This window comes from Thalassophryne amazonica, chromosome 2, assembly GCF_902500255.1.
Source record: "Thalassophryne amazonica chromosome 2, fThaAma1.1, whole genome shotgun sequence".
Taxonomy (NCBI): Eukaryota; Metazoa; Chordata; class Actinopteri; order Batrachoidiformes; family Batrachoididae; genus Thalassophryne; species Thalassophryne amazonica.
Window position 1 is genome coordinate 19,072,371 of NC_047104.1, and position 20,012 is coordinate 19,092,382.

A 20,012-nucleotide genomic window follows, 5' to 3' on the forward strand; every position below is an offset into this window, starting at 1 on the left:
CCAAACAAATTCAATGGCACTGGCCAGAACATTATGGTGAAGACAAGTTCATCATTATGTTTGGAGGGTTGCATATTGAGATGGCAGCATTTAAATCAATCGGATCACTATTGCAGGAAAGTGGTTGGACTGGTGCTCTTGTAGAATCTGGGGTAACAAAGCCTGGTACAGCCGGATCTTTTTTATCTGCTTCCAGTTTTACTCGAACACGTCAAATACATCAGGTAACGTCTTGCTGTTTATATAAACTTCTAAATGAGGCCTATGAAAATTACACCACAGAGGGAAATGAGAGAAGTCTTTCCAAAGAAGACTGGGTAAAGAAACGTGAAGCGGAGCGTCCACAGTTTCAGTTTTGGAATTTGATCCTGCGTATGGAGTTGGTCATATTTTTGCTGATTCATTCTTTTTGAGAGGCAGACTTTATGCTTTACCGACAGTCTCTGCAAGAGTTGATACCATATTTCTTTGCCAACAACAATGTTAATTACGCGAGATGGCTTCCAATCCACTTGAAAGATATGATTTGTTTAGAGGAAATAAACCCTCGAATGGCAGCTGAATTCAGAAGAGGAAAATTCGTGGTTCACAAATCAAGTCGTGCATTCTCTGCTTTGCCAGTAGATCAGGCACATGAGCAATCCAATGCTGTGATCAAAGGTGACGGTGCAATAGGAATAACAGAGGATCCGTCTGCTCTGAGAAGATGGGTGGTCGCAGGTCCAGAGGTCAGCTTTCTGGTAGGACAATATGAAACATTGTGTGGGTTGAAAGATGCCAACAAAGAGGTTCAGCACCATGAGCAGAACGTACATGCCCAGAAGAGTACAGAAGCTTCACTCTGTTATGAAGGAGATGGGAAATCCATTTATGGAGGAGACTGGTGAACTTCTTACCCTGGATACCAAAAGTGTAGCTCATGCCAGTGCTGCAGCCTTGGTTGCTGAACATTACCAGAGAGGCAAAGCAAGTTTTGACGAGTTTCTAAAAGGTCTTGAAGAGGGACAAGACTGTAAGTTTTATCATCCAATAAAGAGGAACAATATTGATTTCTTTCGTCAAAAGCCAGAAGCATCCTCAAAAGATCTGAAACTAAAGAATATTAAAGATGACTGTCAGTTGTTTTCTAAATTGTTTATTTCATGCCAGTCACGAGAGTGCGATTTAAACGATTTTTTCAAGCATGAAAATCAATCTTCACCGGCATCTCTTAGTGACAATGGCAGACTGCATCCAAGTCAAAAATCTCAACTGGCACAGATTCTTGAGGACAAAGTCACACTTGCAGAGAAACAACCTGGTGCTGAAGTAATAATTATTGATGGGTCAGCTTTAGTCAATTCCACCCATCCAAAGATTTTCAACACCTTTGAAGAGTATGCTACTCTGGAGTTTGTTCCAAAAGTTCAGTCCTACTGCTCAGAATGTTCTAGAATCGATCTGGTGTTTGATGTCTACAAATCAAGCAGTTTAAAGGCTGAGACAAGGACAAAACGAGGGTTTGGAGGAAGGCGAAGGGTATCAGAAAAAGGTAACATTCCAAAAAAATTGGCAGAATTTCATGAGAGACAATACGAACAAAACAGAACTGTTCAACTTTCTAGCTACGAAAGTGAGTGAACTTTGTACAACAAATGTTGTTTATGTTACAAGATAAGTAAATCTTGAAGGTCTCTCAAAATGTAATCACGAGGAAGCAGATACGCGACTTTTTGTACATTCCAGACATGCTGCAGCAGAAGGAAGAAAATCCATCATGATTAAAGCTAATGACACAGATGTTTTGGTTATCGGCGTGAATGTCTTGCCTGATCTTATCAACATAGGACTACAATCACTTTGGATAGAGTTTGGTCAAGGAAAGAGTTTAAGATGGATTCCAGTCAACGATATCCATGAGAAAACTGGCGCTGATAAATCAAATGGTTTGTTGTTCTTCCATGCGTTCATGGGTTGTGATGTTGTCTCCGCCTTTCGAGGTAAGGGAAAGAAAACTGCATGGCAGACATGGGATGTTTGTGCCGATGTTACAGATGTATTCTCAAAGCTTAGCAAGTATCCACCAGTGATAAGCGAACACGATCAGAATGTACTGGAAAAGTTTGTGATTATGATGTGTGATAGATCAAGTCCGACTACAAGTATTGATGATGCAAGACGCAATTTGTTTGCTTGGAAGCAGAGGTCCTATGAGTCTATTCCTCCAACCGCGGAGCACTGATTGAGCATACAAAGCGTGCAGTTTATCAAGCAGGATGTATCTGGGGTCAAACTACGATCTGCAATATGGAAAGAGAAAGTCCTGGCCATTGGGGCTGGAAGAAAAATGGTGAAATGTGGATGATTATTTGGACAAAATTGCCACCAACTGCTGAAAGCTGCTAACAATTGACAAAATGTGGATGTAAAACTGAGTGTCATGGCAGGTGCAAATGCTTTCGGCTGGCACTGCCCTGCACCGCACTATGCTCATGTAATTGTGATAATTGAATTGCTTTGAAAGGTGATTAGGATATAATTGTACATACTGTAATTAATATTACCTTTTTGTTGTTTTGACCCTGTTTTGGTGTCCATTTGTATGCATTTTTACACGTTTCATGTGCGATTTTCAGTTGCACCATCAGTTTTTCTAATTCAAGAATACCGTATGGCCGCCATCTTGAAAAAATGGCAGCCATTTCTAGATTTTGAGTGGCTAACGTGCTTTTTTGATAAAATAGTGCCTAAGGATGTTTCATGCCAAATTTCATGCTTGCATCACCTACTGAAAGATTTTTAGGGTAATCTGCTGGGCTACAAGTAAATCTTCACCTGCAAACATGCACCAGGAGATGGGAGGTCAAGTACGAGGTCTATTAGAAAAGTATCCGACCTTATTATTTTTTCAAAAACCATATGGATTTGAATCACGTGTGATTACATCAGACATGCTTGAACCCTCGTGGGCATGCGAGAGTTTTTTCACGCCTGTCGGTTACGTCATTCGCCTGTGGGCAGTCTTTGAGTGAGGAGTCGTCCACCCGCTCGTCGATTTTTTTCATTGTTTAGGAATGGCTCAGAGACTGTTGCTTTGTTTGATAAAAATTTTTTCAAAACTGTAAGGCACAACTGAGTGGACACCATTCAATAAATTCAGCTGGTTTTCGGTAAAAATTTTAACGGCTGATGAGAGATTTTGGTCTGGTAGTGTCGCTTTAAGGACGGTCCACGGCGCCTGACGGCGATCTGCGCTTCGAGGCGGCAGCGTCTCGCCGTTTCAAGTTGAAAACTTCCACATTTCAGGCTCTGTTGACGCAGTAAGTCGTCAGAGAACAGAGAACTTTCAGAAGAAGTCGGCATGAGGAGTTTATTCGGACATTCCATTGTTAACGGTCATTTTGTAATGAAAGAACGTGCGGGCAGAGTCGCATGTCGGGCTGGACCCGACCGCGGGGGGTCGCGACAGGAAAAACACCTCCGTTGGAAATCTTAACGGGCAAGTTGGAACATGCCCAAGCTGTTAAACAATTTCTCAGTTACTCACTTGTTGAAAGCCATTAAAAGCCGCCTGAATTCTACAAATGGTTTTCAACACGGAGGTGTTTTTCCTGTCGCGGCGCACACAGATTTGCCGAGTCGTCACGGAAACAACTCGGCAAATTTGCGCGCACGTCTTTCATTAAAAAAATGTCCTTAAACAGTGGAATGTCCGCATAAATTCCTCATGCCGGCCTCTTCTGAATCTTCTCTGTTCTCTCACGATGTCCTGGGTGAATTAAGCCTTAAATTAGGATGTTTTAAGCTCGAAACAGGCCGACGACAGCGCCTGGAAGTGCTGCAGGACGTCCCGCTCCGTGGGAAGTCCTTACACCGACAGAAACACCCCATAATCTCTCATCAGCCGTTAAACTTTTCACAGAAAACCAGCTTAATTTCTCGAATAGTGTCCACTCGGATATTCCTCACAGGTCCAGAAAAAATTTTGATAAAGCAACGCGCGCCGTCTCGAGCAGCATGTGAAACAAAGGAATTCAGCCGAGAGGGCGGGACCACATCTCACTCAAGGCCTGCCCACAGGGAAATGACGTCACCGACACGCGTGAAAAAACTCACGCATGCGCACGAGGGTTCAAGCATGATTGGTGTAATCGCATGTCATTCAAATCCATATAGTTAAAAAAAAAATAAAAGGGTCGGTTTATTATCTAAGAGACCTCGTATGTGATTGAGCAGGACAGTTCAAACACAGAGGCTACATCAGATGAGGAGGAAGACACAACACATGGCAACCCCCCTTGTAGCAAACAACTAAAAATTGCTGATTTGAGCATAACACCTGGATCCACACAGAAGGAGAAAGATGGCACTTTGTGGGTCCACCGCAAAGTTTTAGACTTTTCTGCTCATGTAACTCCACAGACAGTATTCAATAGATCTAGAGGGCCAATACAGTTTGCAAAATGCAAAATAACGAGTTGCCTTCAAAGCTTCCTGTGTTTGTTGGATATCAGCATGTTGTTGACCATCATAGACTGCACAGTCCAGGAGGGCGGTAGAACAAAACCCAGCTGGCTGTTGTGAAAGTGTCGTGACACGGACCCATAACAGGGGGCGGTAATGAACGGACAATGGATAAGCCAAAAGTAACAATTTAATGTTGTGAATCACACAACGACGTACAGACAATAACAATATGGTGGACTGTCAATCATACACCAGGTGATGTGTGGGCAGGCTCGATGATAGAAGACGCCTGGTGAGAGAAGAGCTGGATCCCCACACAGCTTCCACCACCAACGGAGCTGAAGAACACCGGAGCCGCCAAGCCCTGCGCCCCAGGTGGCCGCTGTCTTCAGCAGTCAGACCCGGTACTGCTGGCAGAAAACAGAGACAGTCCTGATGAGTGTGAGTTCGCACACTCAGTAATCCCACAGTCAGTGTTCAGTAAAGGAGGGAAAACCTCCACCTCCAATCACACACTCGTGCAGCTCCTGTTTAACCACTTATCTTGGTTTGGGGTGTGAGGCGAAGCCGTCGCTGATCACACCAAACGCCAATCCCACAGATAAGGCAGAACACCACAGGATAACGGCTGCAAAAGAAGTTCAGGTTATCACTCAATGATTTGAGTCAGCAGAGAAAGTTACCTGAATGGTAGCTGATTTCTCGGCGAGGAGGTGGAGTTGCAGTCCGGCCTTTATGGTGATGGTGATGATGATGAATGAGTGACAGCTGGTCCTGAGGATGAGTGACAGCTGTCACTCCCAGTGGCTCTGGCGCCCTCTTGTGCTTGAAGCCCGCACTCCAAGCAGGGCGCCATCTGGTGGTGGTGGGCCAGCAGTACCTCCTCTTCAGCGGCCCACACAACACTGGCAGATGAGTGTCTACGAGCTGATGGCAATCCTTGTAATCCTTTTCCAAAGGGCTGCCAAGGGCTACGTTGGTGCCATGCAATTCATGTGGGCCAACAGATTCGGCAACCCAGATATCAAAACCATAATGCCCAGTAACCGCTTTCTTGAAACAGCCGTACCTTCGCTTCGACAAGGACACCTGCAAGGAGCGCTTACAAATGGACATATATGCAGCAATTTCTGACATCTGGCAGCGGTTTATTCAGAAGTGTGTGTCATCCTACAATCCAGGGCAGCATGTTACTGTAGCTGATCAGTTATTTCCGTCAAAGGTTTGTTGTCTCTTTCTGCAGTACGTTGCATCCAAGCCTGACAAGTTTGGAATCAGGTTTTGGATTGCAGCAGATCTGGACATGAAATACATGTGTAATGCCATCCCATACTTGGGAAAAGATCCCACTCGTCCAGCGGGAGAGAGGCTGTCAGGGAATGTTGTTTTGAAGTTGATGGACCAGGGAAGGACTGTAACTATGGACAATTTCTTCACCTCTCTGTCTTTGGCTAACAGGCTTCTTTCAACAAAAAACAACTCTGCTTGGCACCATCAATAAAAATTGTCAGGAGCTACCAGCAACTGCCAAAGCGCCTTGGGGCAACTGTTTGTTGTGATTTGGCGCTATATAAAAAAATTGATTGATTGATTGATTGAAAGAAACCTCATGGCACCAGTTGTACTCAACACAGGTGTTCACATCTGGAAGTGCTTTGCTGATGGTGTATGCAACCAAAAAAGAAAAAGAAATCTGTCTGTCTTCTGAGCACCATGCATCAGAAAGTGGAAATTGTGGACACCCTACAACAAAAACCGAACACTGTTGTTGATTATAACCATTTCAAATGTGGTGTTGATATCATGGACCAGAAATTACGCAACTACTCCGTGCGTACAGGAACACGGAGATGGCCCATGGCTGTGTTTTACAACCTGTTGGACATGGCTGCCACAAATGCACATGTTTTATACACAGCATGTACAGGATCCAAAGAAAGTTGGCAATTGTTCATGCTGGAGTTCGCCGAGGAACTTCAAAACAGACAATTGCAGGAAAAGGAACTAGGGGAAGAGCGCAAACAGCAGTGCTGTGAGATGAGAGTTTCTCAGAAGAAAAAGACATACAGTACTGAACGTTGTGTACACTGCCAAAATACACCTGTGGCAAATGTAGGAAAGACACATTGCTAGTTATGACAACTGTATGCTACATTTGTGTGCTTTGTATAGCCTCCATATGTAACAAGCCTTTTCTTTGGGTGAAATAAAATTTTGTTTTCTTCCTGATGTTATACCTTCTTCTACCTCCCTTTGTTGTTATTCCAAGATGAAATGGTATTTTTCTTGGGGGAGCGAATCCACATTCTATTACAGTGAGCTTTGTTGAGTAAATTGTCATTGAAGTTAGTGTTTAGCTTACAACCAAATTACCATCCATGAAGGATTTTCATCAGAAATACTTCTGCCCTTCTTAAAATGACAGCCCATTTTTTAAAATGACAAACAGAAAACATATCTCGGATAAAATGGCAAAATAGGGTAAATGTGTACATTTTTTTGTTGGCTAAATAAAATATAAAATGAAAAATGGTTACTCTTAGTACATGAAATAAGACATGACCTCAGTGACTCAAAAACTGACTGCAAAATGAATAATGTTGCAGGGGCAGTAAAAACTGGGAAGTGATCTCCAGCTGAAATAATACTTTGGCACTCAAGCTCAATGAGACGCAACAGAGGAATGTGGCCTGGCCACAGGTGTCAGTAGAGAAAAGCAGCCTGTTGTTTCTTTGCAATGTGCCAATTAACAGTTCAAGGCCCAGACACTTTCACTTGAGCTGCATGTTAATTCCTCTTCATATGTTAGCATATGGAGAGGAATTAACATGTTTTGCAAGAAGGACAGGACAGGCAGCAGAAAAAAAAAACTCTGGGCCTTCAGGTGCTGAACACCTGGTGCAGTAAGTTGGCAGACTAGATTAGCCAGCCAATTAGATGTAAGCCCCATTGCAGGAGCCATTGTAATTTCCATGTCCATTTCCTTTTGATCTCCAGAGAGGCAGAGGTTATCCACGCCAGCGGCACTTAGCACTAACTTTGGTGAAAGTACAGGTTGTTGGTGGAAACAGTTTGCTAACAATATAAGCTTACTCAGCATGTTTGGATATGACCAGGAGAGACCAGTCACTGTCGCCGATGGTTTCAGACTGTTAACTACATTGGTAAGAGGACTTCTGTTAAATCCCATTGACTGTTGCTAAAGCCTTAGTCATCCTATTTTTGAAGTTTGAACGGGACACAGTTATCATGGTAGAGAAATTAAGACAATGTATTTTGTTAATATATTTTATCCTAGTGTCAGGATTTCAAAAGGATTGAACTCAAAAGCACAGACAGAGACAAAACAGGAGTAGAAAATGTCAACAGTTTATTTAATGGAATGACATGAGTCCAGAACATGAAACACATCCAAAGACATGCAGATTAGGTGAATTGGAAACTTTAACTTGTCCATAGGTGTGTGTGCGTGTGCGAATGTGTTAGCTTGTCTATATGTGGCCCTGTGACAGACTGCCTCATGCCCTATGACTGTTGAGATAGACTCCAGCCCCCATGACCCTAAATTGGAGTAAGCGGTTTAAGACGAGTGAGTGAGTGAGGGAGTGAGTGAGTGAGTACATCCGCCTCTGCCACCATTAAATGTGACACATTTTATTTTAGAGTTGATGTTATCTGTTACCAATTATGATTATCTTTGGGAGTGATGAGAATGGACAGGAATTAGGAATGAACATAGAGGGACAGCTCAGGTGGGACAGTTTGGAGACAAAGTAAGAGAGGTGAGACTAAGATGGCTTGGACATGTGCAGAGGAGGGACCCAGAGTATATAGGGAGAAGGATGCTGAGGATGGAGTCACCCTGTCACCATATGTGACAGGGTAGGATACAGAGGACAGGGTGAGATGGAAATGAGTGAGCTGCTGTGGCGACCCCTAATGCGAGCAGCCGAAAGAAGTTATCTGTTGCTAATTACTGTAAAAATCACAGAAGGAATATTTCTTTTGTGTGTGTGTGTGTGTGTGTGTGTGTGTGTGTGTGTGTGTGTGTGTGAGAGAGAGAGAGAGAGAGAGAGAGAGAGAGGAAAGCAGGGACACGAACATAAGGCATAGAAAGACAACAGTATGCAGACCATCAGATGACAAGGGAACCCCCAGCCCACCCACAAATGGTTGCACCAGATGATCCAAAGTAAAACATGACACGGCATACAACATGGGACTAGAATAGGGAGCAGGAGCTCGGCCAGTAGTGATGACCAAAAGAAGGAAAAGACCACAAGAAACCAAAACAATGAAAACACCCCCCCCAAAAAATCAACAACAACAAACCAGACAGGTGGGCAGAGAAGGAAAAGCCCATAACAAAAGTGAACAGTCAACAGAAAACATACCAGACAAAAGAAGAGAGAGAAAATGTCAGAAAGATGGTCGTGCAGATAACAGGGGAATGAACATGATGGCAAAAGAGGAGACTGGCTAATCAGGGAAATGGCCATCAGAAAAAGGACCTAGAGGAAATCAGTGAAATGGCCATGGGGACAAAAAGAATGGACAGGCATATGACTACAAAGGACAGACAGCTACTCAGGTGGGTGGGCGGGTAGTCGACAGAAGACAGGCAGATCAGGTAAACAGTACTCTGGCCAACCCAGGGTTGAGAAAACCTCAAGGGATACAACTGCCCCAGGAGCAGGAACAAGAGAGGTGTGCCAACTTGTGGCCACCTTGGAAACAGGAACAACTACTACTACTGAGAGTGTAGGAGAAATCTTTGAGGAAATTACAGTAAGGCGCAACAAGGACTATAACTCTGGCAGCTGCAGTAAAGTTGAAGGCACTTGGACTGACAGTGAAATAGAAGAGAGCTAGATCAGAGAATGGAGTGCTCCTGAACGTTGTGTCAGAAACTGAAGAACTGTTGGACATTGTGTCAGAAACTAAAGAGCTGTTGAATGTTGTGTCAGGAACTGAGGAGCTGTCGAACATTGTATCAGGAACTCAAGAGCTGTTTGAACGTTGTGTCAGAAACTGAAGAGCTGTTGAACATTGTGTCAGAAACTAAAGAGCTCCTGAACATTGTGTCAAAAACTGGAGAGCTGCTGACGGCAATGACACAGACTAATGCCGCGTTCACACCGGACACTACGTGAGCGACAGCGGCGACAGGTTGCCATGTAATCCCTATGGAAGGATGCGTTGAGCGATTGCCACGTTTGTGGCGCGATATCACATCGCGTTGCCCTCCTCCCCAAGTTGAAAAATCTGAACTTTTTTGTCTTGTCACGTCGCGATGACCAATCAGGGACTGGAATGTAGTGACGTGGAGATGTCTGGAGTTTTACTTGATGTGGATATGTCCTGTCTCTGGCAGCCAGCCTGTGAGCAGGACTTATGTCCATTTTGTCCTTTATTTCACAATTATGACAGAGTTTGAGGGGAGAGCGAGCAGCAGCACTGCAGCAGCAGCAGCCAGTTTTTTTTCACATGCATGTGTGAACGAATCGTCCGTGAAGATTATTTTATTTATTAACTACACACGTATAATAAAACAAATGGTGGCTGGTTTATAACACAGTTATGACAGAGTTTGAAGGGAGAGTGAGCAGCAGCACTGCAGCAGCAGCAGCCAGTTTTTTTTCACATGCGCGCGCAAACGAATCGTCCGTGAAGATTATTTTATTTATTAACTACACAGATGTATAATAAAACAAATGGTGATTGGTTTATAACACAATTATGACAGAGCTGGAGGGGAGAGCGAGCAGCAGCACTGCAGCAGCGGCAGCAGCCAGTTTTTTTCTTTTCACATGCGTGCATGAATGAATCATCCGTGAAGATAATTTTATTAACTACACAGATGTATAAGAAAACAAATGGTGACTGGTTTATAAAACAATTATGACAGAGTTTGAGGGAAGAGCGAGCAGCAGCACTGCAGCAGCGCCAGTAGCGGCAGCAGCGGAAGCCAGTTTTTTCTTTAATTGGTCACATGTGCGCACGTGAACCGGACAGGAGGTCCTCAAACTGGGTCCTGGAGAGGCGGAAGTACCGCTGAAAGCGGCCGTCATCCAGATGCAGCTCCGGTGTCCCGTCGAGATGAGGTGAACGTCGAGATAAGGTGCGTAGTGCTCTACCCCGGGCCTGAAGACGTCACCCGTCGAGATGAGGTGCCTCGCGCAACTGCACATGGGGAGATGATGTAACTCGCTCGATGTGCAACTGCGCATGCGCATTTTGTTTTTTTTTTTCGGTCCAAGTTTTTTTATTAATTGTATTCAGTGTATTTATAGCCAAGTAAGTAAAACATTTTCTGCATTTTACGTTAGGAGCATAAATGTATGTACACTCAACAAAAATATAAACGCAACACTTTTGGTTTTGCTCCCATTGTGTATGAGATGAACTCAAAGATCTAAAACTTTTTCCACATACACAATATCACCATTTCCCTCAAATACTGTTAACAAACCAGTCTAAATCTGTGATAGTGAGCACTTCTCCTTTGCTGAGATATTCCATCCCACCTCACAGGTGTGCCATACCAAGATGCTGATTAGACACCATGATTAGTGCACAGGTGTGCCTTAGACTGTCCACAATAAAAGGCCACTCTGAAAGGTGCAGTTTTGTTTTATTGGGGGGGATACCAGTCAGTATCTGGTGTGACCACCATTTGCCTCATGCAGTGCAACACATCTCCTTCGCATAGAGTTGATCAGGTTGTCAATTGTGGCCTGTGGAATGTTGGTCCACTCCTCTTCAATGGCTGTGCGAAGTTGCTGGATATTGGCAGGAACTGGTACACGCTGTCGTATACGCCGGTCCAGAGCATCCCAAACATGCTCAATGGGTGACATGTCCGGTGAGTATGCCGGCCATGCAAGAACTGGGACATTTTCAGCTTCCAAGAATTGTGTACAGATCCTTGCAACATGGGGCCGTGCATTATCCTGCTGCAACATGAGGTGATGTTCTTGGATGTATGGCACAACAATGGGCCTCAGGATCTCGTCACGGTATTTCTGTGCATTCAAAATGCCATCAATAAAATGCACCTGTGTTCTTCGTCCATAACAGATGCCTGCCCATACCATAACCCCACCGCCACCATGGGCCACTCGATCCACAACACTGACATCAGAAAACCGCTCACCCACATGACGCCACACACGCTGTCTGCCATCTGCCTTGGACAGTGTGAACCGGGATTCATCCGTGAAGAGAACACCTCTCCAACGTGCCGAACGCCAGCGAATGTGAGCATTTGCCCACTCAAGTCGGTTACGACGACGAACTGGAGTCAGGTCGAGACCCCGATGAGGACGACGAGCATGCAGATGAGCTTCCCTGAGACGGTTTCTGACAGTTTGTGCAGAAATTCTTTGGTTATGTCCGAGTGGCTGGTCTCAGACGATCTTGGAGGTGAACATGCTGGATGTGGAGGTCCTGGGCTGGTGTGGTTACACGTGGTCTGCGGTTGTGAGGCTGGTTGGATGTACTGCCAAATTCTCTGAAACGCCTTTGGAGATGGCTTATGGTAGAGAAATGAACATTCAATACACGAGCAACAGCTCTGGTTGACATTCCTGCTGTCAGCATGCCAATTGCACGCTCCCTCAAATCTTGCAATATCTGTGGCATTGTGCTGTGTGATAAAACTGCACCTTTCAGAGTGGCCTTTTATTGTGGGCAGTCTAAGGCAAACCTGTGCACTAATCATGGTGTCTAATCAGCATCTTGATATGGCACACCTGTGAGGTGGGATGGATTATCTCAGCAAAGGAGAAGTGCTCACTATCACAGATTTAGACTGGTTTGTGAACAATATTTGAGGGAAATGGTGATATTGTGTATGTGGAAAAAGTTTTAGATCTTTGAGTTCATCTCATACAAAATGGGAGCAAAACCAAAAGTGTTGCATTTATATTTTTGTTGAGTGTATATGTATATTTTGCCTGTCGAAATAAGCTAACTCCAGGTTAAAAATACTTACTGTTTAAAGTGAGTAGATTTTATACATTACTACATTTGGATGAACAATTTATACATTTACATGCCCATCAAAATAGGCGAACTTTGTCAAGTATTTTTTTCAGTGCACACATATGCAGTTACGTGAGGAACCTCATCTCGACGACGCACCTCATCTCGACAGACTTATCTGTCGAGCGGAGGTGCCACGCACCTCATCTCGATGACACATCTCATCTCGATAGAACACCGGCAGCAAATGATGAAACTCCCCAAATTGGGAATATCTCACGTTTTTCACTCTAACCTATCGCCAGCACACAGAGTAAATGAAGTTTTTAACTCTGACCTGTCGCCAGCACACAGAGTAAATGAAGTTTTTAACTCTGACCTGTCGCCAGCACACAGAGTAAATGAAGTTTTTTACTCTGACCTGTCGCCAGCACACAGAGTAAATAACGTTTTTTACTCTGACCTGTCGCCAGCACACAGAGTAAATGAAGTTTTTCACTCTGACCTGTCGCCAGCGCACAGAGTAAATAACGTTTTTTACTCTGACCTGTCGCCAGCACACAGAGTAAATGAAGTTTTTCACTCTGACCTGTCGCCAGCACACAGAGTAAATAACGTTTTTTACTCTGACCTGTCGCCAGCACACAGAGTAAATGAAGTTTTTTACTCTGACCTGTCGCCAGCACACAGAGTAAATGAAGTTTTTTACTCTGACCTGTTGCCAGCATACAGAGTAAATTAAGTTTTTCACTCTGACCTGTCGCCAGCACACAGAGTAAATGAAGTTTTTCACTCTGACCTGTCGCCAGCACACAGAGTAAATAACGTTTTTTACTCTGACCTGTCGCCAGCACACAGAGTAAATGAAGTTTTTTACTCTGACCTGTCGCCAGCACACAGAGTAAATGAAGTTTTTTACTCTGACCTGTTGCCAGCACACAGAGTAAATGAAGTTTTTTACTCTGACCTGTCGCCAGCACACAGAGTAAATAACGTTTTTTACTCTGACCTGTCGCCAGCACACAGAGTAAATGAAGTTTTTCACTCTGACCTGTCGCCAGCGCACAGAGTAAATAACGTTTTTTACTCTGACCTGTCGCCAGCACACAGAGTAAATGAAGTTTTTCACTCTGACCTGTCGCCAGCACACAGAGTAAATAACGTTTTTTACTCTGACCTGTCGCCAGCACACAGAGTAAATGAAGTTTTTTACTCTGACCTGTTGCCAGCATACAGAGTAAATTAAGTTTTTCACTCTGACCTGTCGCCAGCACACAGAGTAAATAACGTTTTTTACTCTGACCTGTCGCCAGCACACAGAGTAAATAACATTTTTTACTCTGACCTGTCGCCAGCACAGAGAGTAAATTAAGTTTTTTATTCTGAGTTGTTGACAGCACACAGAGTAAATTAAGTTTTTTATTCTGAGTTGTTGACAGCACACAGAGTAAATTAAGTTTTTTATTCTGAGTTGTTGACAGCACACAGAGTAAATTAAGTTTTTTTTATGATGATTCCAGGTCTTCCCAATGCACCTTGGGAGAAAGTTGTAGTAGATTTGTTTCATTGTAATGGAAATGAGGCCCAGCGTTAGTTCTACCAGAAGACTCACTATCCAGCATGTCTCACAATGTGTAAATTGTCTCCAGCCACGCACATAATCTGAAACAGACGCTACCGTTAATTATCACCAGTGGTAAGCACAGCTAAAAAAAGTTAGCTTCGATAACCGTTAATCCGCTTTATAAAAGTTAACTTTTATAAAGTGATGGTGATTTTATAAAGTGATGGGCTTGAGACCAGAAGATCCACGGTTCAAATCCCCGCCTGACTGGAAAATCACTAAGGGCCCTTGGGCAAGGTCTTTAATCCCCCATTGCTCCCAGTGTGTAGGGAGCGACTTGTATGGCAGCACCCTCACATTGGGGTGAATGTGAGGCATAATTGTAAAGTGCTTTGAGCGTCTGATGCAGATGGAAAATCGCAATATAAATGCAGTCCATTTACCATTCAAGCCAATAAACCTAAAATTTAAACTGATAGTATTGACTCCAGTACACTGGCAGCTACTGATACTTCTGAGTAAATTCAAAGGACACCTGGTGACCAGAGAAAAAGGAAAGGGAAAAAATTTTTTAGTTTTCACAGCCATGCAGTCTTGCAGATGTGTTACAAGGAGTCACGCACAGCAAGGCAGTATGATCTTATGGTTAAAATTTTGAGCAAACTACTTCCCGACAAGTTAGCGAATTTAATGTCACCTCTGTTGTTTTTACAAAGTGAAAATACCAGCTATATGTTTTAGTTTTAAAGTAATGCACTGATTTTGAAGGTTTTGAGGGTTATATAGACATGTGTGCTGAAAGGCATTATGGGAAAATTCAAATAAGGCGCTCTCATCACTTCTTCCCCACCCCACCGTCAAAATGCAACTGTAATTTGTGTGTGGTATTGAGGTTTCAAATCCCGCAAATCCTGCAAATGAAAGTTTGCATTGAGACTGTCTGATCAGACTGCAATTTAACCACTGCACTGCACACAAACAACAGCATTAATGTCATCCCAACATAAAACTGTTTGTATATTGTGCCTAAAATGTTCGTGAATATATGATCTGGTTGTGTTTGTGTTTGTTTTATGTAAACCTGCGAGAAGCTCAGGTTGTTACACTGTGATTTATAGTGTGCGGGGAATCGCTGTAAGCCATGATCGCTTTAGGTTCATGTCATTCTGGAGGAAGCTGAAGTTTGCTCTTTAACATCCTGCTTATTGTCCTTTACAGCACTGTTTGTTCCAGAGTAATAGATGTAAAGTGTTCGAAATTTGGTTTGTGTTTATGAAATTCCACACACGTTGAACGTCGCAGACATGGAATATTTGGAATATTTGCTTCAGCAAGTTTTCAGGGTCTCTTAAAAATCTTATGAAAGGCATAATAGTTACATTTTGGTCATATAATGTTCATTTGCAATTGTCGTCCTGTAGTTTCTCAGTGTTATTTTGACTGCAGCAACTCTGGTGTGCAAAGGATTATGGGATATCTCAATGGGTGAATTGTGGTACTTTAAAATGATATACTGACATTAAACTGAAATAAACAAAAAAAATGCCAATATTGACATCCCCTGTAAAGTTACTGTAACTTGTGTGTTGGTTTTTACAATGCATGTGACCTGTGATCCACTTATATTAGGACATTCTGAGTGTAAAACTGCATTTGAGATTCAGAAAGAGGTTGGTCTATTTACTCTCCCATCCAGTAGATGGCAGTGTTCTCTGCATTTTGACGGGGGGTGATGACAGCAGCTTATTTGAATTTTCCCATAATGCCTTTTGGCACATGTGTCTGTTTAACACTGAAACATTCAGGAATTAGTGCATTACTTTAAAAATATGTGCAATATCATATTTTCACATTGTAAAAATGACAGAGTTGTCGTTAATTTTGCTAAACTGTCCGGAATTAGTTGTTTTAAATGAAACCATGAGTGACAGATGCTTCGCGCTTCATGTCTCCTGCCTACTGTCGGAATATTGGCATGCTGAAAGTAAATTACTTTTTTTTTTCTTTTTTCTTTGCAATAGCAGTTGGCAGCTGGTCTGGGAGGACTGAGCTTCTCACAGCAGTTTGTTTATTGCAAAGCACATGCAGGAATTAACATGTAGGATTTTAAGTTTTATAGATGTTGCTGACTGCTTTACTGACTGCCAGCAAAAAGAAAAAAAAAGTTAGCGGACTGAAAGTTATCGGAACTAAATTTAGCAGAAGCTAATCAGTTCACTGATGGTTTTCAAATCTGCTAACAAAAACGTTAGTTTTGCTAATTAGGAATTAGCAGATTAGTAGAACTGTGTCCACCACTGATTATCACCAAAAATAACATGCAGGCACATCCTTTAAAAGCTTCAAAGTTTCACTCACCTCTTGCTGCATTTCAGTTATTTGCTCGAAGCTCCCTCCACCGCCCCATCAGCTGGTCCCTGTCTGCTGTGAGGGGATTGGTTCCACCCCCTGCATCTTCTGTTGTCAGGATTCAAGATCCTGCAACAGGGACTGAGGCCAACCCAAATTTACAACTTGTATTCAATTCCGTAATAAATTATTTTTCTTTAGCCAGTTGAGTCTTCGGTAGAAAAGACTATTTGTTAGGAACTGATTACTATTCAAACTTCCCTGAAATTGCTCTGCTCACAAGTGTGACTGCCAACAGTGCCATTACTCATGTCAAGTCCATCTTTGCTCGGCATGGGATACCAAAGACTGTAGTAACAGTGGTCCTTGCTACAACTGCAAAGAGTGGCAGCAGTTTGGAAAGCAATATGATTTCCATCATGTCACATCCAGTCCTCATCATGCACAGGTAAATGACAAAGCTGAAAAGGGAGTGCATATCATCAAACAGCTTCTGAAAAAGGCCACAGACAGCAAGTCAGATCCTTATTTAGCTCTTCTAAGATTCAGAACCGTCCCGCTTGAATGTGGTTTAACCCCAGCAGAGCTGTTGATGAATCATGAGTAACGTACGACCCGACCCTGCTACACAGACATTGGAGGACATGAACTGGAAACAGAAACAGCGCTATGACAAGTCAACTAAAACTCTCAGACCACTTGCCAAAAATGATGTGCTGAGAATCTAAGACCAGGATGCGTGGAGCAGAAAAGCGACTGTTCTCCAGGAAGTAGGACAGAGATCTTATGAAGTAAAGACTGAGGAAGGACACGTGCTCAGGAGGAACCTTGGCAGCCTTCTGAAAACCAAAGAGACTTTCAAAGAAACAGAATGTGAAGATGCAGACACAGTGCCAGACCTGAATACAGATGGACATGTGCAGGTGGACATCAGTGATGTTCACGCAGAGTCACCTATACTGAGAAGAGCTGAGCGTCAGATCAAAAGACCAGTCAGACTTGATCTGTGAATCTGTAGAGTGAATGTTTGGGGTTCTCATGTTGTGCTTATAAAAGCAAAAGTGGATATGGAAAATATGATTTGTGGCTTTGAAGTTCGTTTGGTTAAAAGAGCTTTATGTTATTTGAAAGCAGTGTGAAATGTTCAACAAAAACAAGCTGGAGAAAAACAGTGTCAATGTTAATACTGATGTTTGCAATGTCAATATTATTTATGTGTATTTAGGCATGTTTGTTCACAACTTCGAAGAAAGGGCGTTGATGTGCAGTGAATCAACTGTGATACCATATGTAACCAGCAGAGGGAACTATATAGCTACAGGAATGTCTAATGTGAGTAAGTAGAGATGAATAGAAGAAAACAAGTTGCTGTGAAATAAAAGCTCATTGCTCATTAAATAATGTTTCATGATTAAGATATAAACAACATGGGCTTTATTTAATTATTAAGGTTTTTAAAGTAAACACAGTTTAAAATGTCACCCTGTCAGAGGAAAAATCACTAGACTTTTGTGGGTCTGTGTATCGTGAACTCACTGCGAGCAGGAGCCTGTTCTTCTCCATCAGGTCAGCCAGTTTGTGCAGCAGACGTCCACGACTGGATGCGTCCATTCTTCTCCAAGGAGAGTCTCTCTGCTGGGCCGCCTTGGCTGCCTGCACTGCCTTATCCACGTCTTCCTGCAAAAACAAATGATGGAAAACAAAACGTTTGGGGTTTTGGTTTTAACAGAAAAAAAAAAACAAAAACCTGTGTTAAGGTTTATGGTAATGAAGAACCCAAGTGCAGACAGTGACTAGTACACGAGGTATGTATCACAATCCAGGGGCCTCATGTACAAAGGGTGCATACGCACAAAAACGTGGCGTACGCCCCTCTCCATGACAACATTCACATGTATCAAAAGTGAAATGACCATGGAAATGTGCAGTGCGTCACGCAAAAATCCTGGCTGGCGTACGCACGTTTCTACAGCTATTCTTCCACTGCCGACACATAGAAGTGATGATGCTGGGAACCATTAATAGAAGAAGAAGTCATCAGAGTGATGTGCACATCAAAGACACACTTAAGGAGGGAGGTCTATCGACCAGTCAACAGAGCGAAAGGGGGAGGCACTCGCCATTACACGGTAAGGAAAAAATAAATCAGATCATAATGTTTTTAAAGTGTTAATTTTTAATTAATGAGTATCATCAGTCTTACAGCTTCTGACGTGTGAAACCATCACTCCTGCAAATGCTGCAAGAGGCTTGGATGATTGAAGACATTGTGGAATGGTATTAATAAATCTTTTTGGTAAAGAATCATTTTGATGCATAAACAGTTTATTCTGGTTTAATGATGGAGCAGGAGAATTCACCCCGACAAATTAAGCCTGATCTTAGAGGCTTATTAGACAATTTAAATGCTCCCTTAATCTACCCTGTGGGTGATGGCGGTGGAGTGATTGGTGGACCATCTGTTAAGATCGCCACCTCGGGATGAAGGTCGCTCGAGAGTGGGGATTTTAAACCGAATTTGTTTAACTCCTTTAAATGATGTGCTTAATGAATTAGCTAATGAAGTTAACCCTAATATTCTCGCAGCAGTTAACGCGTTAAATTGTTGGGAAGGTGTCGTGACACGGACCCACAACAGGGGGCGCTAAGGAACGGACAATGGATAAGCCAACCAGTAACAATTTAATGTTGTGAAAACACACAACGGAATACAGACAGAGATATGGATTGCCAATGAGACACCAGGTGACGTGTGGGCAGGCTCGAAGATAGAAGACCTCTGGCGAGAGAAGAGCCGATTCCCACACAGCTTCCACCACCAGCGGGCCTGAAGAACACCGGAGCCGCCAAGTCCCGAGTCCCCAGGTGGCCTCTGCCTTCAGCTGTCGACCCTGGTACTGCTGGCAGAGAACAGAAAAAATCCAGGTGAGTGTGAATCCGCACACTCAGTAGTCCACTCACAGTCAGTGTTCTTTGAGGAGGGAGCACCTCCACCTCCAATCACACACTCGTGCAGCTCCTGTGTAACCACTTATCTGCTACGGAGCGTGATGCGAAGTCGTCGCGGTCACTCCCTTCTCCAGCTCCGATAAGAACACCACAGGGCAAGCGGCTGCAAGGAAGAGTTCAGTTAGCAGAGAAATTACCACAGAGAAGGTTACCTTTTGGTGGGGCGGTGGAGTTGTAGTCCGGCTTTTATGGTGATGTGGTGAATGAGTGACAGCTGGTACAGATGATGAATGACAGCTGTCACTTTCCGTTGCTCTGACGCCCTCTCGTGCTTGAAGCCCGCACTCCAAGCAGGGCGCCATCTGGTGGTGGTGGGCCAGCAGTACCTCCTCTTCTGGCGGCCCACACAACAGGACCCCCCCCTCAACGGGCGGCTCCTGGTGCCCGACCAGGTTTATCCGGGTGACGTCGGTACAAGTCGGCCAGGAGGTCCGGGTCCAGGATGAACCTCCTCTTCACCCAGGAGCGTTCTTCGGGTCCGTACCCCTCCCAGTCCACCAGGTATTGGAACCCCTGGACCTTCCGACGGACGTTCAGGAGCCGACGCACGGTCCATGCCGGCTCCCCGTCGATGATCCGGGCAGGAGGCGGTGCAGGTCCAGGGGTGCAAAGTGGAGAGGTGTGACGGGGTTTCAAACGGGACACATGGAAGACAGGG

The 20,012-nt window shown here is 43.8% G+C and overlaps 1 protein-coding gene across 1 annotated transcript in view; it reads right to left on the reverse strand.

The window, feature by feature from the left end:
• aldh1a3 (aldehyde dehydrogenase 1 family, member A3) overlaps positions 1 to 20,012 on the reverse strand; it is a 196,393-nt gene that overhangs the window by 132,623 nt on the left and 43,758 nt on the right. The window contains exon 3 of the mRNA XM_034184024.1: positions 17,882 to 18,022. Within this exon, the coding sequence (XP_034039915.1) occupies positions 17,882 to 18,022 (141 nt within the window). The remainder of the gene's footprint in view (positions 1 to 17,881; positions 18,023 to 20,012) is intronic.